Source organism: Eucyclogobius newberryi, unplaced genomic scaffold (assembly GCF_026437365.1).
Source record: "Eucyclogobius newberryi isolate DKJ021-1_F unplaced genomic scaffold, fEucNew1.0.hap1 SCAF_21, whole genome shotgun sequence".
Lineage (NCBI taxonomy): Eukaryota > Metazoa > Chordata > Actinopteri > Gobiiformes > Gobiidae > Eucyclogobius > Eucyclogobius newberryi.
Window position 1 is genome coordinate 10,673,268 of NW_027315846.1, and position 14,875 is coordinate 10,688,142.

Consider the following 14,875-nt stretch of genomic DNA (forward strand, 5'->3'; position numbering starts at 1 on the left):
CAGGCATACTTCTGACATGTTCTCCTTAAAAATAGTTATTGTGGCATTATGTTCACAGATCATTCATAATATTCATATAATTTGACATTCATAATACCACAGAACAATAGTGTTGGGTAATTTAAACAAAAATATATACCGTATATATATATATATATATATATATATATATATATATATATATATATATATATATATATATATATATATTACGACAGCACAGTAGCGTCCACCATGAGAGGAAGAGTGAGAACAAAACCTTAAATGATCAATTATGTCTTAAAACCTAAAAAGTCCAGAAAATTCTTCATTATTATCATCAACAGTGTGCATCCTTTATCATCCTTTTGTTGATGATTCTCATTTCACTCATTTCACTGTCCTCAAATTAAAAAAAATATTATTGCTACTGCAGAGCCAGGGAAGACTCAATGTCCATCTTCACAGTTATAAGAGTGTTATTTTCTGAAAAACTTGAGGTATACGACAGCACCCAAAATGGCCAACTCCATCAGAATAATAATGCCCAACAGCAACTTGTTTGTCGCAAGCCTGAAAAAGATAAATAAACAAATAATTACAATTTGGTTTACGTGTGTGAATTATGAACAAAACATGAGTTAACTTACCGTCTTGCCATGTTACGCAGAATCTTTCTGCTTCGAGTGAGGTTTTCACCCGTATTTACAAGCTACAAAAACAGACACGGAATTTGAGTTTAGATAGGTTGATTTATCATTGTTCATTATTTTATGTTGTAGCAAATCAACAAAGCAAGTTCCTATGTTTGTGAATTATGTTTATTAGCAATGGCAATAAACCATTTCTGATTCTGATTCTAATATAACATATTGAGCCATCACTAAACATATACTGTAAAATGAAAGTTGAAGATTAGGATTGTTTTGAAGGAAAGAAAATGTCCTTCTAGCATGTAGTAAAATTAATTTGGTGTAGGTTTTAAATAAGATGCCAGCACCTCCTTTCTTTGTGACTATTACCATTTAAAAAGACATTAATAGGCTCATTACTATCTAAAAAGTAGACAATTATTTGGTTTTGTTCCCTTTACTTTGTCTCACACTCTAGTTTCCACACATCAAGACTAGGACTATATTCAGCCAGCCATTTCTGGAAGTAAATTATCCATTACTTTTTCCCACAGGCTTTCTAAAAAACAAACAAAAAGTCTGTGGTAACTAATGAGCAGAAGACCTACGAATATGTTTCAGAAACTTTATAAATTGCTATGTTATTAAAACATTTAGCCAAATTGCAAGTTTTACGTGTGTTTTTGTACTGACAACAACCATGTTATGGACATTTATAAGCACATAGCTGGTGAGCCTCATATTTGTGTTTTTATAAAACCCAATGGAAAAAATAAATGGGAAATTTGTTCTGGAACCACAGCAGACTGTTGAGCTCCATATCAGAACACAAGTGACTTATGAACAACTTCAGCTCATCAGCCTGACTCATAATACTTTGGTCAGCAAGATAAAAAGAGTGAAATCTATAATGAATTTCTTTAGTTTAAAAAAAATACACAGTACATCAACTCATATCAATACATGTATCGCCAAAAGGTCTCAATAAAATTTCCATATTGTTACTTTGAGTACAGCCCTACTCAAGCCCACTAACTCTACACTGTATATAAACTTTTACATACAAACACACATGTACACAGTAAGTACTTTCTCAACCGTATGCTAAATTAATAATATTAACATTCCTTTTGGAAGTGGAATGAAGTAGCACCAATCCCCCTCTCCATCTCAAATATTTCCTTTTATATAATTTGGAGCTTACTTTGTCCCTCGAACGGTCCAGCTGTTCCCTCTGCCCTCCCAACTCCTCGATGATGTCAGTGCCGATCTGCTCCGTTTCGACTGCGATGCGTTGGCTGCGCTCGATGCTTTGAGTGGCGTTGTTCAGAGACTCATTTCCCTGCAGGAGCAACGCTCTCTGGGACTGTATGTGTGTCTGCAAAAAAGAAAATACAGGCATAAACAACAGGTGAGGTATGTACAATAACAAAAGAAGCAGCAGAGAGTAAGTTAAGTTCCAATGAGAGAGACAAAAGTAAACAAAACAGTTGTAAAATGACTACTACTGAATGAATAATAGTCTGACACAATTGCTTAATGAAAAATTGCTAGATAACAAATACCGGTATTCAGTTAAACGCTAAGTTTTTTTGCAAATGTTCACTTACAAGTCACTTACAAAGTACCAACACATAACTCAATGTCCTACTTCACTATATCCAAAAACAATTAGGTCTTGCATAGCACAAGGCCTATCCTGTTCTTAAACCCATGTAGTTACCATCCGTCTCTTGCACAAGTCTTGTGTACAACGCCTTGTATGAGCTGTACATGTATTGTATTGTTAACACTTACACTGTGCTGATTTTGTGAGGAGTAGATGCCGTAGTTTCCTCCTTCTGACGTCAGGTGTGAGGAGGTGGTCTTCATTTCTCTCTGTAATTTGGCCAGATCTCGTCGATAAATACGCAGCTTTGTGTTCATGCCATTACGAAATGATGGCGGGGCCCCGCGGAGCTCGTCCTCCATGCCTTGTAACTACGACAGAAGAAAAACATTTCTGAAGCACACAATATGTATAAACTATAGATTTTAGTTGAACAGAATACAATTTGAGGTAGAATAAAATGTTAAGATTCTGTAAGGAGAATTTCAGTGACAAACTAATAAAACCTTATAGCATGTATCCAATAAGGTAGAGTTACTCAGATTACTTTCTAAGTTGTATTCATAATTTTCAGTTGTATAGTGGGTGCACTGTGTTGCTTAAGGACACATTATATTATGCACTGTTTAATGAAAGAATGCTCTGCCACTGAGCCACTTCTTGTCCCCACACTAAATGTTTGTGGGTGTCTTGAGTAACACATTGAAATAGAGAACACATATTTTATTGACTATTTTATGATTGAAGAAAAAATGCATACAGTATTATTATGTATAGTCCATCATATATGGGTTACTTTGATTTGTTTTCCAATACGATACACAATATGGGTCTTGCTGTGGTTGACATTTGTTGGAACATAATCGTAAGAGTTTAAAATCCATAGATAGCAAGGACCACAAATGTATGTTAAGTTATAGTAAAGTTCACGAAATTAACATAACTTTTGTAAAAAATAATAGTAACATTTATTTATCTGGGATGCAAAAACATTCATTGCATGAGTGTGTATTTAGCCATATTTTTAGATTAAATGCAAAAAAAAGGACAAATCTGATGCACACTGGGATAGGGCAGAAATAATTTACTGATATAAAGGAAATCCCCCGACCCCTAATAAAATAATAAACTGATCCCTAATATGTATACTCATATACTGATATGTATACGCTGATATTACAGTTGCAACTAAAAGGAAAAGAATACGAAAAAGACTAAATCAATGTTGATGCTCACCACTTCCTCAGCCTCCCCTTGCCTTTCATCAAAAACTCTGACCAGCCTCTTCCTCTCCTCTATAAAGACAATTGGAAAATAAAATGACAGTGTTAGCAGAGAATGCAAACACAATAATTATCACCTAACTACTGCAGTGTTTACCTCCATTGCATTTGAGAACTCTCTCTGGCAGCAGCTTTAGCTCGTCGTACAAAGATCTGTACATTTCGTGTAGCTTCTCAAACTCTTCGGACGACATTCTGTATTAATTCGTACCAAAATGTTTGTTTTTTACCAAAAAATACACGAGTATAATCAATTAAAACCTCGGTCCATGTAGTTTGGTTTTAATCAGATCCCCAGGACTTCCTTGTGATGAATGGACCTCGTGATCATGTGACTCACTCGTGCCTGAATGAAAATACACTTTACATATTTAAAGCCAATTGTTTTGTTTATGCGAAAGTGTTAAACTATTAAGGTGTAAAAACTAACAAGTATGTCGTGTAGTTTGTTTTTTCCATTGCACCTTAAAGGATTATTGGGTCACATTTGGTACATTTTGTTTTGGCGCTGACTGGACTTCTTAATGTTTTCTGTAAATGTAGTTTTTTATATTGTTTGCACTTTTTTATACAGTTTTGTAGCGTTTACCTTTTCTTTATACATTTATATACTAGCTACTAAACTCTGGACCCGGCTCTGGACACTATTCTGAAATTATGTAGGCAACATAATTAATTACATACATTATAGTCATTGTTATAATTAATTAGATATTATGCGCAATTACAAAAATAATCGAATGCATTTTTTTTTCTTTTTAAAGCAGCTTTAAAAGCAGGCATTTATGCATAGAAGTTAATAATCTTTTCATAATAACCGAACTAGAAAAACTACAACCCCCACGATGCATTGCGGCATATCTTTCACACACCGCTTTATGCTTTTGACATCAGCTGTTCTGCCTCCAGAGAAGGACCGAGGCAGTGGAGGAGACGAAGACCTCCACGGTTATCCTTTTCATTATGTTGCTTTTATGTATTTTGGCGAGCATCGTCGTCGTCGCGTTTTTAGCCATCACATTTTCAGCGCACATCAGGTAAGTGCCACACGCCGCTGTGGACATTTACGGAGAAATGCAGTGTCCCGAGCACGTCATGGATGGGTTCTAGCTGCTGTCAGGGCATCATAGTGCATAGATCGTGGCATTATTCAAATGATTTAGCCGCGTGTTGTTTGCTGTTGTGCGTAGTGAGGGTATATTTATATATCTTTTGGTTGATGTCATTGCTCAACGCGCATGGCCCCTGGAAAATCAATGAAACAGAAGAGTGATGGGGAGATTTTTTTTTTGCGAAGGTGACGGTTTCTTCCTGTCTAACGTGCACGCACCAATCGGGAGGCAGCGCGTGGGCGGAGCTATATTTACATGCTTTATTCCAGTCAAGTCATTGGGCGAAGCGAAACTCTGCTCACTTGTGTGTGTCGTACGATTTACTCGCAGCAAGGGGTTCATTACCCGAGCACACACACAAACCATGTGAATAATTAAACCAGAATGTGTGCATAAGTCCAAGTCTGTGTAATGAGGCCAATCAGAGACGTCACCGTAACATACAGTAATAATCATTACATAGGCTACAAGGCTTGTGTTGTGTGGTCTTATTATGACAGACTTCCAAGACATTTTATTTCATTTGGCTTTGCTCGTTACTGGTTGAATTACATTGCCAGGAAAAATCAGATAACTAGAAAAATCAACTAACCCAAATGCTAAATCAGATTGTTGGTGTATGTTTACGTACAATAAATCTGATCATAAAAAAACACTTGGTGGCACATGTCATTTTATCAATGGATTTGTACAATAAATGTTTTAAAATATCTCTTTCAATCTTTTAACATTATCCCTTTTGTTTTTGCCACATTAGTTTTCCTTTTTTGGCATAATTGAAAAATCAGAAAGAAATTAGATGTAACTGTTTGCATGACATTATTGTTAGTTTAGTTAGTTAGTTAGTCACAATACTTATATTTCAAGATCAATTCTAAGGAATAAGGTCAATACTCAATACTGATCTCAATACCACAAAATGCTTGCCTGACCAGCCATTCCCAACACGTTTGGACAGACTACTTGACACAGAATGTGGGAGGGACTGGCTGCTCTTTCTTAGACAATAGACTAAACTTTTGAACACATAAAAGTGGTGTTTTTCTTTATGTTACCATGAGATCATATACTAAATCTGATAAAGCTAAAGAAGAGGAACAGTCAAAATGTGTCCGGTTCATGTGATTTTCTTTAGTATTGATACTTTTTCAAATTAGTATCTAATTATAGTTCCAAGATGACACCGCGGATGGCAGCCTCGGCGTTTCGGTGCGCCTTGTTTTGCATGTTTTTCACAAACTGCTGCACCTCCAGCCACGACTCCGTCAAACTAATCAAGTTTGCGGACGACACCACCCTCATCGGGCTCATCTTGGACGGGGATGAGTCTGTCAACAAGAGGGAGGTGGACCGGCTGGTGTCCTGGTGCAGCGGTAACAACCTGGAGCTCAACGCCCAGAAAACAGTGGAGATGATCGTGGACTTCAGGAAAGTTGCAGCCCCCCAGCCCCCCCTCACCATCTCAGACTCCCCCATCTCCACTGTGGACTCCCTCCGCTTCCTTGGCACCACCATCACCCGGGACCTCAAGTGGGGGCCCACCATCAGCTCCCTCACCGGGAAGGCCCAGCAGAGGGTGTACTTCCTGAGGCAGCTGAGAAAAGCCAATCTGACAGCGCAGATGATGGTGCAGTTCTACACGGCCATTATTGAGTCCATCCTCACCTCCTCCATCACCGTGTGGTACGCTGGAGCCACAATCAGGGACAAACAGAGACTACAGCGCATTGTGCGCTGAGAAGGTGACTGGCCGCGAACTCCCATCTCTGCAGGACCTGTACGTTTCCAGGGCTCTGGGACGTGCAGGTCGGATCACAGCCGACCCTTCACACCCTGGACACGGACTATTTGAGCCACTCCCCTCAGGCAGGAGGCTACGGTCCATCCGGACCAGAACCTCCCGTCATAAGAACAGTTTCTTTCCCTCTGCCGTTGGACTCATGAACATTGCCTAAGCACCTTGCACTCATTGCACTGTTCACTTCTATTGCACTACTTGACTTTATATTTTATATTTTACTTTGAATGTACTTATCATGCCGTCTTTGTATAAAGTGTTCAATGTTTGTTGTCTGTGTTGCACCGAATCACCCGGACAAGTTTCTATCTCTGTGAATTTTTGTTCATCGACAAATGGCAATAAACTCCTTTCTGATTCTGATTCTAATTCTGATTCTAATTCTGATACTATTTTAGTGTCCATTAGTGTCTTATTTGAGACACATGCTACATGACATTCCAATTATCGGATTACTCCAGAAATCAGATGTTCCACAATATGGCATTAAACTTGCTTATAGTCTTGCATTTACTGAATTTCTCATTTTGGTGTTTTTTCACAAAAAAGTGTAAAACCGGCTTTCTTATAGCTGTGCTTATTACATGCTTCTTATTACAGATCTGACCTATAACTTGCACCCCCAAAACAAACCACCATTTTCATTTACGCTCTTAAAATAGTTTGCATTTATTTAGTAACCTATAGAATAATCAAATAACTGCTGAATGGAGATAAGTGATGTTCAGTAATGCGCCATTATTACACCTTTGCGATCTCCTCTACTGCTTGTTTTGAACAGAAAATATGCCTCGGGAGGAGAATACGCATCGCCAACTCGACTGGATGGAAAGACAGTGCTCATCACAGGAGCCAACACAGGGATCGGGAAGGAGACGGCACTCGATCTGGCAACAAGAGGTGAGACGTCCAATATTTCGATTCAAGGAAAAACGAACCGTGACTTTGACTCGAGGTGCACTGAAGTCCCCGTTTTTTAGAGACTCGACACCTGAAGATGCAAGACTGGACTTGGAATTTGTGATTAGGGGCTCATGCACATTAAAACGCTCTGATAAATGTGAACGTTTTGATGCTTTTTGAGCCACATTTACAGTGAGTCACATAATGGAAACAAAAAGGGACATATTTTAGCAGATTTATTATTATTATTTTTTTTTTATTGCAGTTGGAGTTACACTTTTGTTTAATTGGTAAAAATGTGGAGACTGCGACTCACTCATTTGGCTTGAGTTATGACCTAGACAGAACTCGATGATGGAACGGTTTTGGAAATAACTTTGAGACTTTTTGCGATTGTGGTTATGGTTAGATTTACGCTTTACGTTTCCAAATTCAGATTTTTATCATTCAGGAGCATCAGCCTCTGAGAGAAGACTGAAGTTGAACTGCTAAACTGATCCAATAGTATTTCAGATTTGTTTTGTAGAGGCACAGTGTTTGAAAATGGTGTCACATATCGCAGCCTGTGGGATTTGCTAATTGCTTCCATTCAAATTGTGATTTTGATTACAAGTGATCACAACCACCCACTGCACATGCACACAAAAGCTTATTATTATCCTATTTATGGACCTTTAAGATTATTTATATGGCACGCAAACTGCAAAATCTGACCATGACCAGAAAGAAATATGTTTACTTACTTACTAGCTGTTTACATGTCATTTTGATCCTCTTACAACTACAAAATCTGGTAATAATCAGCTTTTGACTTCTGTCCTTTGTTGTTGTTTTTTTGTCAGGCGCCCGGGTGATCATGGCTTGCAGAAATGTAGACAAAGGAGAAGAAGCTGCCGCGAGCATACGCATGTCCTGCTCCCAGGCTGATGTGGAGGTCCGGGAGCTGGATTTGGCCGATACCTGTTCGATACAAGCGTTCGCGCAGACATTTCTCCAAGGTACGAAGCGGACACGGGCGGTGGAGTGGACTCTTGCATGACGACAAAGCAGACACTCATTTGTTTTGTGATGTGGCGTGATTTGCAGAGGTCAACGAGCTCCACATTCTCATCAACAACGCAGGCGTGATGATGTGCCCTTACACCAAAACTGTGGACGGCTTTGAAATGCACATCGGAGTAAATCACTTAGGTAAGAATAGACTGAAAAGTGAATATATTATAAGCTGTACTCCATGCTCTTGTCTACAACAATTTCTGCCAATAAACAGACTAAAATGACAGAATTTATTTCATTTTGTGCGGGTTTTTTTTTGTGAGCAAGCTTGCCACCAGGTCAAGTTATGGGTCAGGTCTGTGGAGAGGCAAGCCCACTTATTTTGGCTGATTAACTGGCTGGAATGTTATGCAGTGGGGTTTTAAGTATGGCAATATTGTATATTCTTGTGAGTGAGATCTTTAACTTTACTAGAAATGCCCATGTAAAGCATTTGAATTAAGAAAAGTTATTTCAAAGTGCCATAAATTGGATAAGTGCAATTAAAAATGGACAATTAAGAAATCCGAGATGTGTTTTAACAGGTAAATAGTAGATTAAGTGAGGAGAAAATAAGAAGACTTTGACAAATACATCAAATACAGCCACTAATATAATCAATGAATGTGTGTGTTTCTGTAAAATTGAGGGATGGGTCAAATGCAGAATGCAAATTTCCCCATGGAGACAATAAAGTGTGCCTTAAGCTTAATGTCTATTGCTTTGTAAACACTAAAAGCTCCCTTTCCCTTCTTCTAGGGCACTTCCTGTTGACGTACTTGCTGATTGGTCTGCTGAAGCGGAGCGCTCCCTCTCGCATCGTGGTCGTCTCGTCGCTGGCGCACAACTTTGGCTGGATTCGCTTTCATGACCTTCACAGCCAGGGCAGCTACAACAGCGGATTAGCTTACTGCCAAAGCAAACTGGCAAATGTGCTTTTTACCAGAGAGTTGGCGCGCAGACTGCAAGGTACGCAAACATTTTCACACGCTCAACATGGGAGACTGAACAGATGACTGAGCCTGGATACACAAAGTAGTAGTAGCTTGAATAATATGGTGGGAAATGTAACATGTGCTGCAGGTACACGTTTGTTTGCAAAAAATGGGCCAAAAATAGAAAGTGGAAACTCGAAAAAACTGTTTTTAACAATGACTAATGTAAACACTCAAATATGTTGTATTTACTTATGGTATTAGGTTAAAAATGAGTATTAAACTGATAAAAACGACTAATTCTGAGGCCTTTTTATGCATTTTTGCAGCAAGAAAAGCGTACTTAACATGGAATAATAGTGGTGGTATATTATTATTTAATTTATTTATGTGATTCAGTGCTTGTCTGTTTAATGCGCAGCTGGATTATTTAGAGAAGCAGCAGAGGACTTTAAATGTGTTATACATCAAATCAACGCAATATTCGAGTTATTCAATGATATTAAAGTGGGATTTAGCGAGGTTTATGTTGAAGCCCCACTTTTTTTCTGTCCGTTGTCCCTTTTAGGCTCTAATGTGACGGTGAATTCGGTGCACCCCGGGACGGTGAACTCGGACCTGACGCGGCACTCGACCCTGATGATGATCATGTTCACGGTGCTTTCCTTGTTTCTGAAAACGCCCCGCGAAGGAGCCCAGACCAGCATCTACTGCGCCGTGGCCGAGGAGCTGCACTCCATCTCTGGGAAACACTTCAGGTATAGACTTCACGCCGTCACCTGCTACAAGTCACGTTTGGTAAATGTAAACGGAGAAGGCGGTGAATGATGATAGTCGTTTATATTGAATTAATTTCCTCAAAAATACGTAAAACATCTGCCGGTCGTTATCGGTAATTTGTAAACAGAACACGCAGTTTACGGCTTATGTTATTCCTCTCAGCTCTCCAAAACATGTTGTGATTGTATTATTCTCTAGTTATGTTTATTTATTTATTTTATTTACACCAAGCACAGAAAAGTTCCCTGCCAGGACAAAAAAGTCTCCAATTACATAAAAAACATGACCAAAACAGTGGGCCAAGTTAATATTTTGATAAATACCACAGAAAAATGCAAAAATCTGACCGTAACTTCTAAAATAAAATGAGGAGTGGGAGGGGAAAGCACTCTTAGATGTTTTTATTTAATGAGGAAAATATTGTTTTGTTGTTTCTTCAATATCTTTAATAGAGGAAACAACAAAACTGTTCAACAAAAGAAGGCAAAATGAACATTCTTAATCGATGAGGAAATTAGCTTTAAAGATGCACTGTGTAAAGTTTCCGCCACCTGCTCGTGTCCATGGAGATGTTCTTATAACCACAGTTTTGGCATTAAACGTTTTGATCCCCATGGCTACAAGTCAAGGTCAGCTCTGTGGAGAGGCGATCCCGCTCACAATAAGAATGCAAGGTATTTTTGAACCATAAAAACACCTGAAATCAAAGAAATACAAGACAAGAGATAAGTTTGATGCCATAACGCGGGACATGCCAGACAAAAGACAAACACATCTCCATGGAAACAAGCAACCACCCACGAAAACGTTACATAATGCACCTTTAAACATGTCTTTGCCCACAAGTATCACGAGAAATGTTGACTGTATTTCTCTGAATGATTGGGAAATACTGAATTGGCTTTTATGTAACATTTTGTTTTCGTGTCTTTCTTGAAGTGTTTTTTTTTTTCCGTTGTCTAACCCAGAGCAGTGTGGGCTGATTCATAATTTATGTGACGCTCCTGGCACAAATTAGCCCTTGCTCCATCTGATCTGACAAACAACACTCTGGGCATCTAAGGAAATGAAAACGCAGTATCTGATTGTGAGATCATTTCCCCTTGTACACTCTTACATATCAGCCTGAAGGGCGTTTGAGAAAGGAAAGAAGTTTTAGTGTTGGAACATTTAGAGCGAGAAAATGCAAAATACAAGAAATTGTTTTGCACTGTGGTAGCACAACTGAGAACTTACAGTACCAGCAGTGGTCGAGTGTCCACAGTTTGTGCATGTTTGTAGTATGAGCAAGATGAGATAAAGAAGATTCCATGGTTTTCAGAGTGATAAACAATGATAGGGCTGTTGCCATTACAATTAAAAGTTTAAAAGTAAATTTAAATGGTGAATAGACACAGAATATTGCATATAACAGGCTGAAACCCATGAATAGATCAAAGTTTCTTATAAATATAAAAGAACAGAGGTAAAATTTGGTCAGTTTTTAGTGTTAAAGGTGTTCTTGTTTTGCCTTGTATTTATTAATTAATCACACATATTTTTATAGCTCTAAGTTACATTGAAAAAACATTCTGTGGGCAGTGTCTCCTCCCCACAGATCCGACCGGTAACCAGTTTATCTCTATGAACATCCATCCGTCACATTTTTACTGTTCGTATCAAGTTCATCCTTTTTTAATTCTCTTTGGATATTTTTAGACCGGAATAAAACCCTGAACATTTCCTCCTTAATAACTAAAAACAACTGATCTCACTGTTCTTCGTCACACACTCACACACTGAAAATGCACTTGAACGATCCGGTGTTGCAGAACCGCGTCCGACCACATCATTACTTTTTAATCTGATCTCGTTCTGTTCCAGTGACTGCGCGCCTGCCTTCGTGGCTCCGCAGGGCAGGAGCGAAGAGACGGCCCGCAGACTTTGGGAGGCCAGCTGCGAGCTCCTCGGCATCGAATGGAACTGATTTTTATAATGAATATACTGTATACCTATTTTAGATCCAACAGGAGGGCTTAACCTTCACACCATCACCTATCTCAATTGTTTTATCAGATTTGTCCTCATCAAACTTTGAATACAATCTTTATATCCAGGTTACAAGCTGTACGATAATGTGAATTTGCTTATTTCGTGTGATATTGCCGTACGTACTTAGATATACAGCACTGTGCAAAAGTTTAGGTGCGGGGGGGAGATGTTTTTGCTTTGTCTGCGATGTTCCTGAGCGCAGCATTAAACTCATCTACCCTGGATTATGTATTCTAAAATTATTTAATACTAAAAAATACACATAAATAATGCTAAAAATACATTAAAAACACATGCATTCCTGGTGAGCGATCGCCTTTCCAAAGGGCTGACCTGTAACTCGCTCTGGTGGTGTTGAAACGTAATGCCATACGGCGGAACATTCCAGACAAAGCAATGGTGTCCTTCAAGCGACTTAAATTGGGAAAAATGTTGTCTCCTTTATCAAATGCAGAAATGTATTTTTGACCAGTAATGTGCCATGGACAAATTGTGTGTAGATCATGATTATGTCGATCCCAAAGTGTTCTAAGGGATTCTTCTGTGCCGTTTTGAGATATGGACCTGTACGTCACTCATTTAAATACTCTATGATCTGTTAAGATGAATGACGTAAGGTTTTGTAGTGCCACTGAGCTAGGCACACTCTGTTCCATTTCTTTTATTTTACTTCTTGTGTACTATTGTACTATTGTCTACTGATACATTTTAAAATATATATATTATAAACATAAACAACACAAACGAAACCAGAGAGCGAGAGGCAAAATCAAAATGGAAAAAAAGAGTAGCTCAAAGAAAAGTCCAGAAAATAAAGATGCCAAAATGTCTTTATTGTTGGTACATTGTTATGCTTTTTATTTTTACCCTGGACTTTTGCACAGTTCTGTAGATATTCGTGGGGGTTTCTTGCACAACAACAAGCGAAAAGCCAACCTCACTCTACAGTATTATTCCGTGATGAACAATAACTTTTTAACTATATATTTTTGTGAAACAATGTGAATACAATGTAGGCAAAAAGCAACTTCTCGTGTACTGCTGTAGGATACTGTGAAGGGTCAAACCAGGGTAAACAACCAGCATACTGTATTTCAATTCAATCCTGCTTTTCCTCACCTATTACGAGCTTTAGAAACATTTCCTGCTCACGTTTCACCGAGATGAAGACGCGCTAATATGAAGCATTGTAGAAATGAGGAATGACTACGAAGCCTCAGTAAATTACTTTTTTATATTGTCAACGTAACGGAGTGTCTAGACCCTGTTTGTTGGAGCTCAGGTTTCAATCGCAGTCAGTCAGGGTTTCATTGGATCACATTTCTTTTGTCCGAGTTATGCACAGAGCCATTGTAAATGTAACCGTCTCTCCAGATTGGTGTAGTCACGATATTAATTTTTGATACTAATACTATACTCGATCCTCAATACCAATTTTGATCCCACGCTAATGATGAAAAATGCTCTTTTTTTAGTTCAAGGTTGTAGACTGACATTCTAAACACAAAATAATATTAAACACTGTGGTCTCATTTTGAATAAGCACAAAATATGTCTAAAACTGTTCATGAAAGGTCATATTTTATCCTGTTAAAATGATTTTTTAGTATCATACGTGTTCAAATAGTCTCAATTCAAGCTTTAGTATTGATAAGTATCTGATTTTTTTGACAACACTACTCCATCTTGAGAGACAATATATTTAAATACGACACCTTTGTATATTGTTGGCATATTTCTTGACTTTGTCCCACATGACAAAGGTCTGGGCACTCCTGTTATAATTTGTGTTAAGTGGAGTTGTTTAGGGTTTGGAGAAGCAGAAAGCATTAAATATGACACTAAACTTGCACACGTGTTGTTGGATGAAAGATTTTAAATATTGGGTTGTACTGAACACTTTCCATGAGTCTGCTTCTCAAAAACTAACACAGCAACTTCCATTTGTTTTGATTAAGACTTAAACTATATTAGCATCAACAATTTAAGCTTTTCCTCACATAAGACTTAGTATTTATAAAATATAAGTAATTCTAGAATGATAAGATTGCACCATTGCTATATATGATTAATCCCATTGCCAAACTGAACACGTCCCCAAAGCAGGAGCAGTGTTTTTTATAGTTTTAGCACCAACTCATTCAGTATAAATGTTGCCAAGTTTATATTCAGTGTTTTATACAGAAACTCATGCCTTTACTACATTTCCATTCATGTTCAGAGTTGAATGTTTACATTGATGTAAATAAAATGGACTATTACTATGAAGTATTGTTAGATCTTTCATTGTTTGAGCACAGGAATCATTTAAAACTACCATTTTAAATGATTTGTAACTTACATGTCAACATATAACACAAATCTTATACTCAGTGGTGGAAAGTAACAAAGTACAAAAGTAAATACTTAAATGAAGTGAATTTTACAGTGGAAACGTTTTTCTTCACTATATTCGAGAGCAGGTATCTGTAATTTCTACTACTTCTACTCCAATACTTTTTTGATCTGGGCTAAGAAGTAAAGTACTTTCCACAGGGTTTGAGAGTTCATAAATCAAAATGAATTCCGCTGCTTCAGTTAACCCAAAATGAGCACAGTTCTGCAAGAAAATAATTTGACACTGTACTGTACACCGTACTTCTCAATATCTGTGTTAAATAAGTTTACTTCTTCACTATGAAAGTATATATTTAATTGGGTAGATGTATACTTTTACTTCAGATTTCTATGTACCGTTAATACATTCATTTTACCTTGAGTAAAGGTTTTGCTTCTGCA

The 14,875-nt window shown here is 37.9% G+C and overlaps 2 protein-coding genes across 2 annotated transcripts; one reads left to right on the top strand and one right to left on the bottom strand.

Annotated features, from left to right (window-relative positions):
- Positions 1–311: 311 nt before the first annotated feature.
- Positions 312–3,825, bottom strand: vti1b (vesicle transport through interaction with t-SNAREs 1B). The gene is made up of 6 exons (XM_072457415.1): positions 3,601–3,825; positions 3,457–3,515; positions 2,409–2,591; positions 1,816–1,989; positions 630–691; positions 312–552 (listed from the first exon to the last, which is right to left on the bottom strand). The coding sequence occupies exons 1-6, from the start codon at positions 3,695–3,697 to the stop codon at positions 459–461; spliced, it is 669 nt and encodes a 222-aa protein (XP_072313516.1). The 5' UTR covers positions 3,698–3,825; the 3' UTR covers positions 312–458.
- Positions 3,826–4,358: 533 nt separating this feature from the next.
- On the top strand, positions 4,359–13,301 carry rdh12 (retinol dehydrogenase 12). The gene is made up of 7 exons (XM_072457414.1): positions 4,359–4,540; positions 7,195–7,313; positions 8,159–8,314; positions 8,403–8,507; positions 9,111–9,320; positions 9,855–10,044; positions 11,930–13,301. Exons 1-7 carry the CDS (start codon positions 4,467–4,469, stop codon positions 12,030–12,032), a joined length of 957 nt encoding a protein of 318 aa, XP_072313515.1. The 5' UTR covers positions 4,359–4,466; the 3' UTR covers positions 12,033–13,301.
- The last annotated feature ends 1,574 nt before the right edge of the window (positions 13,302–14,875 follow it).

Excerpts from the sequence above, each read along its gene's own strand:
- vti1b (XM_072457415.1), bottom strand. The coding sequence starts at position 3,697 with ATGTCGTCCGAAGAGTTTGAGAAGCTACACGAAATGTACAGATCTTTG. Across the intron at positions 1,990-2,408 it reads CCTCACAAAATCAGCACAGT|ACACACATACAGTCCCAGAG; the intron begins GTAAGTGTTAAC and ends TCTTTTTTGCAG. Across the intron at positions 553-629 it reads CTGCGTAACATGGCAAGACG|GCTTGCGACAAACAAGTTGC; the intron begins GTAAGTTAACTC and ends TATCTTTTTCAG.
- rdh12 (XM_072457414.1), top strand. The coding sequence starts at position 4,467 with ATGTTGCTTTTATGTATTTTGGCGAGCATCGTCGTCGTCGCGTTTTTA. Across the intron at positions 7,314-8,158 it reads ACTCGATCTGGCAACAAGAG|GCGCCCGGGTGATCATGGCT; the intron begins GTGAGACGTCCA and ends TTTTTTTGTCAG. Across the intron at positions 8,508-9,110 it reads CATCGGAGTAAATCACTTAG|GGCACTTCCTGTTGACGTAC; the intron begins GTAAGAATAGAC and ends CCCTTCTTCTAG.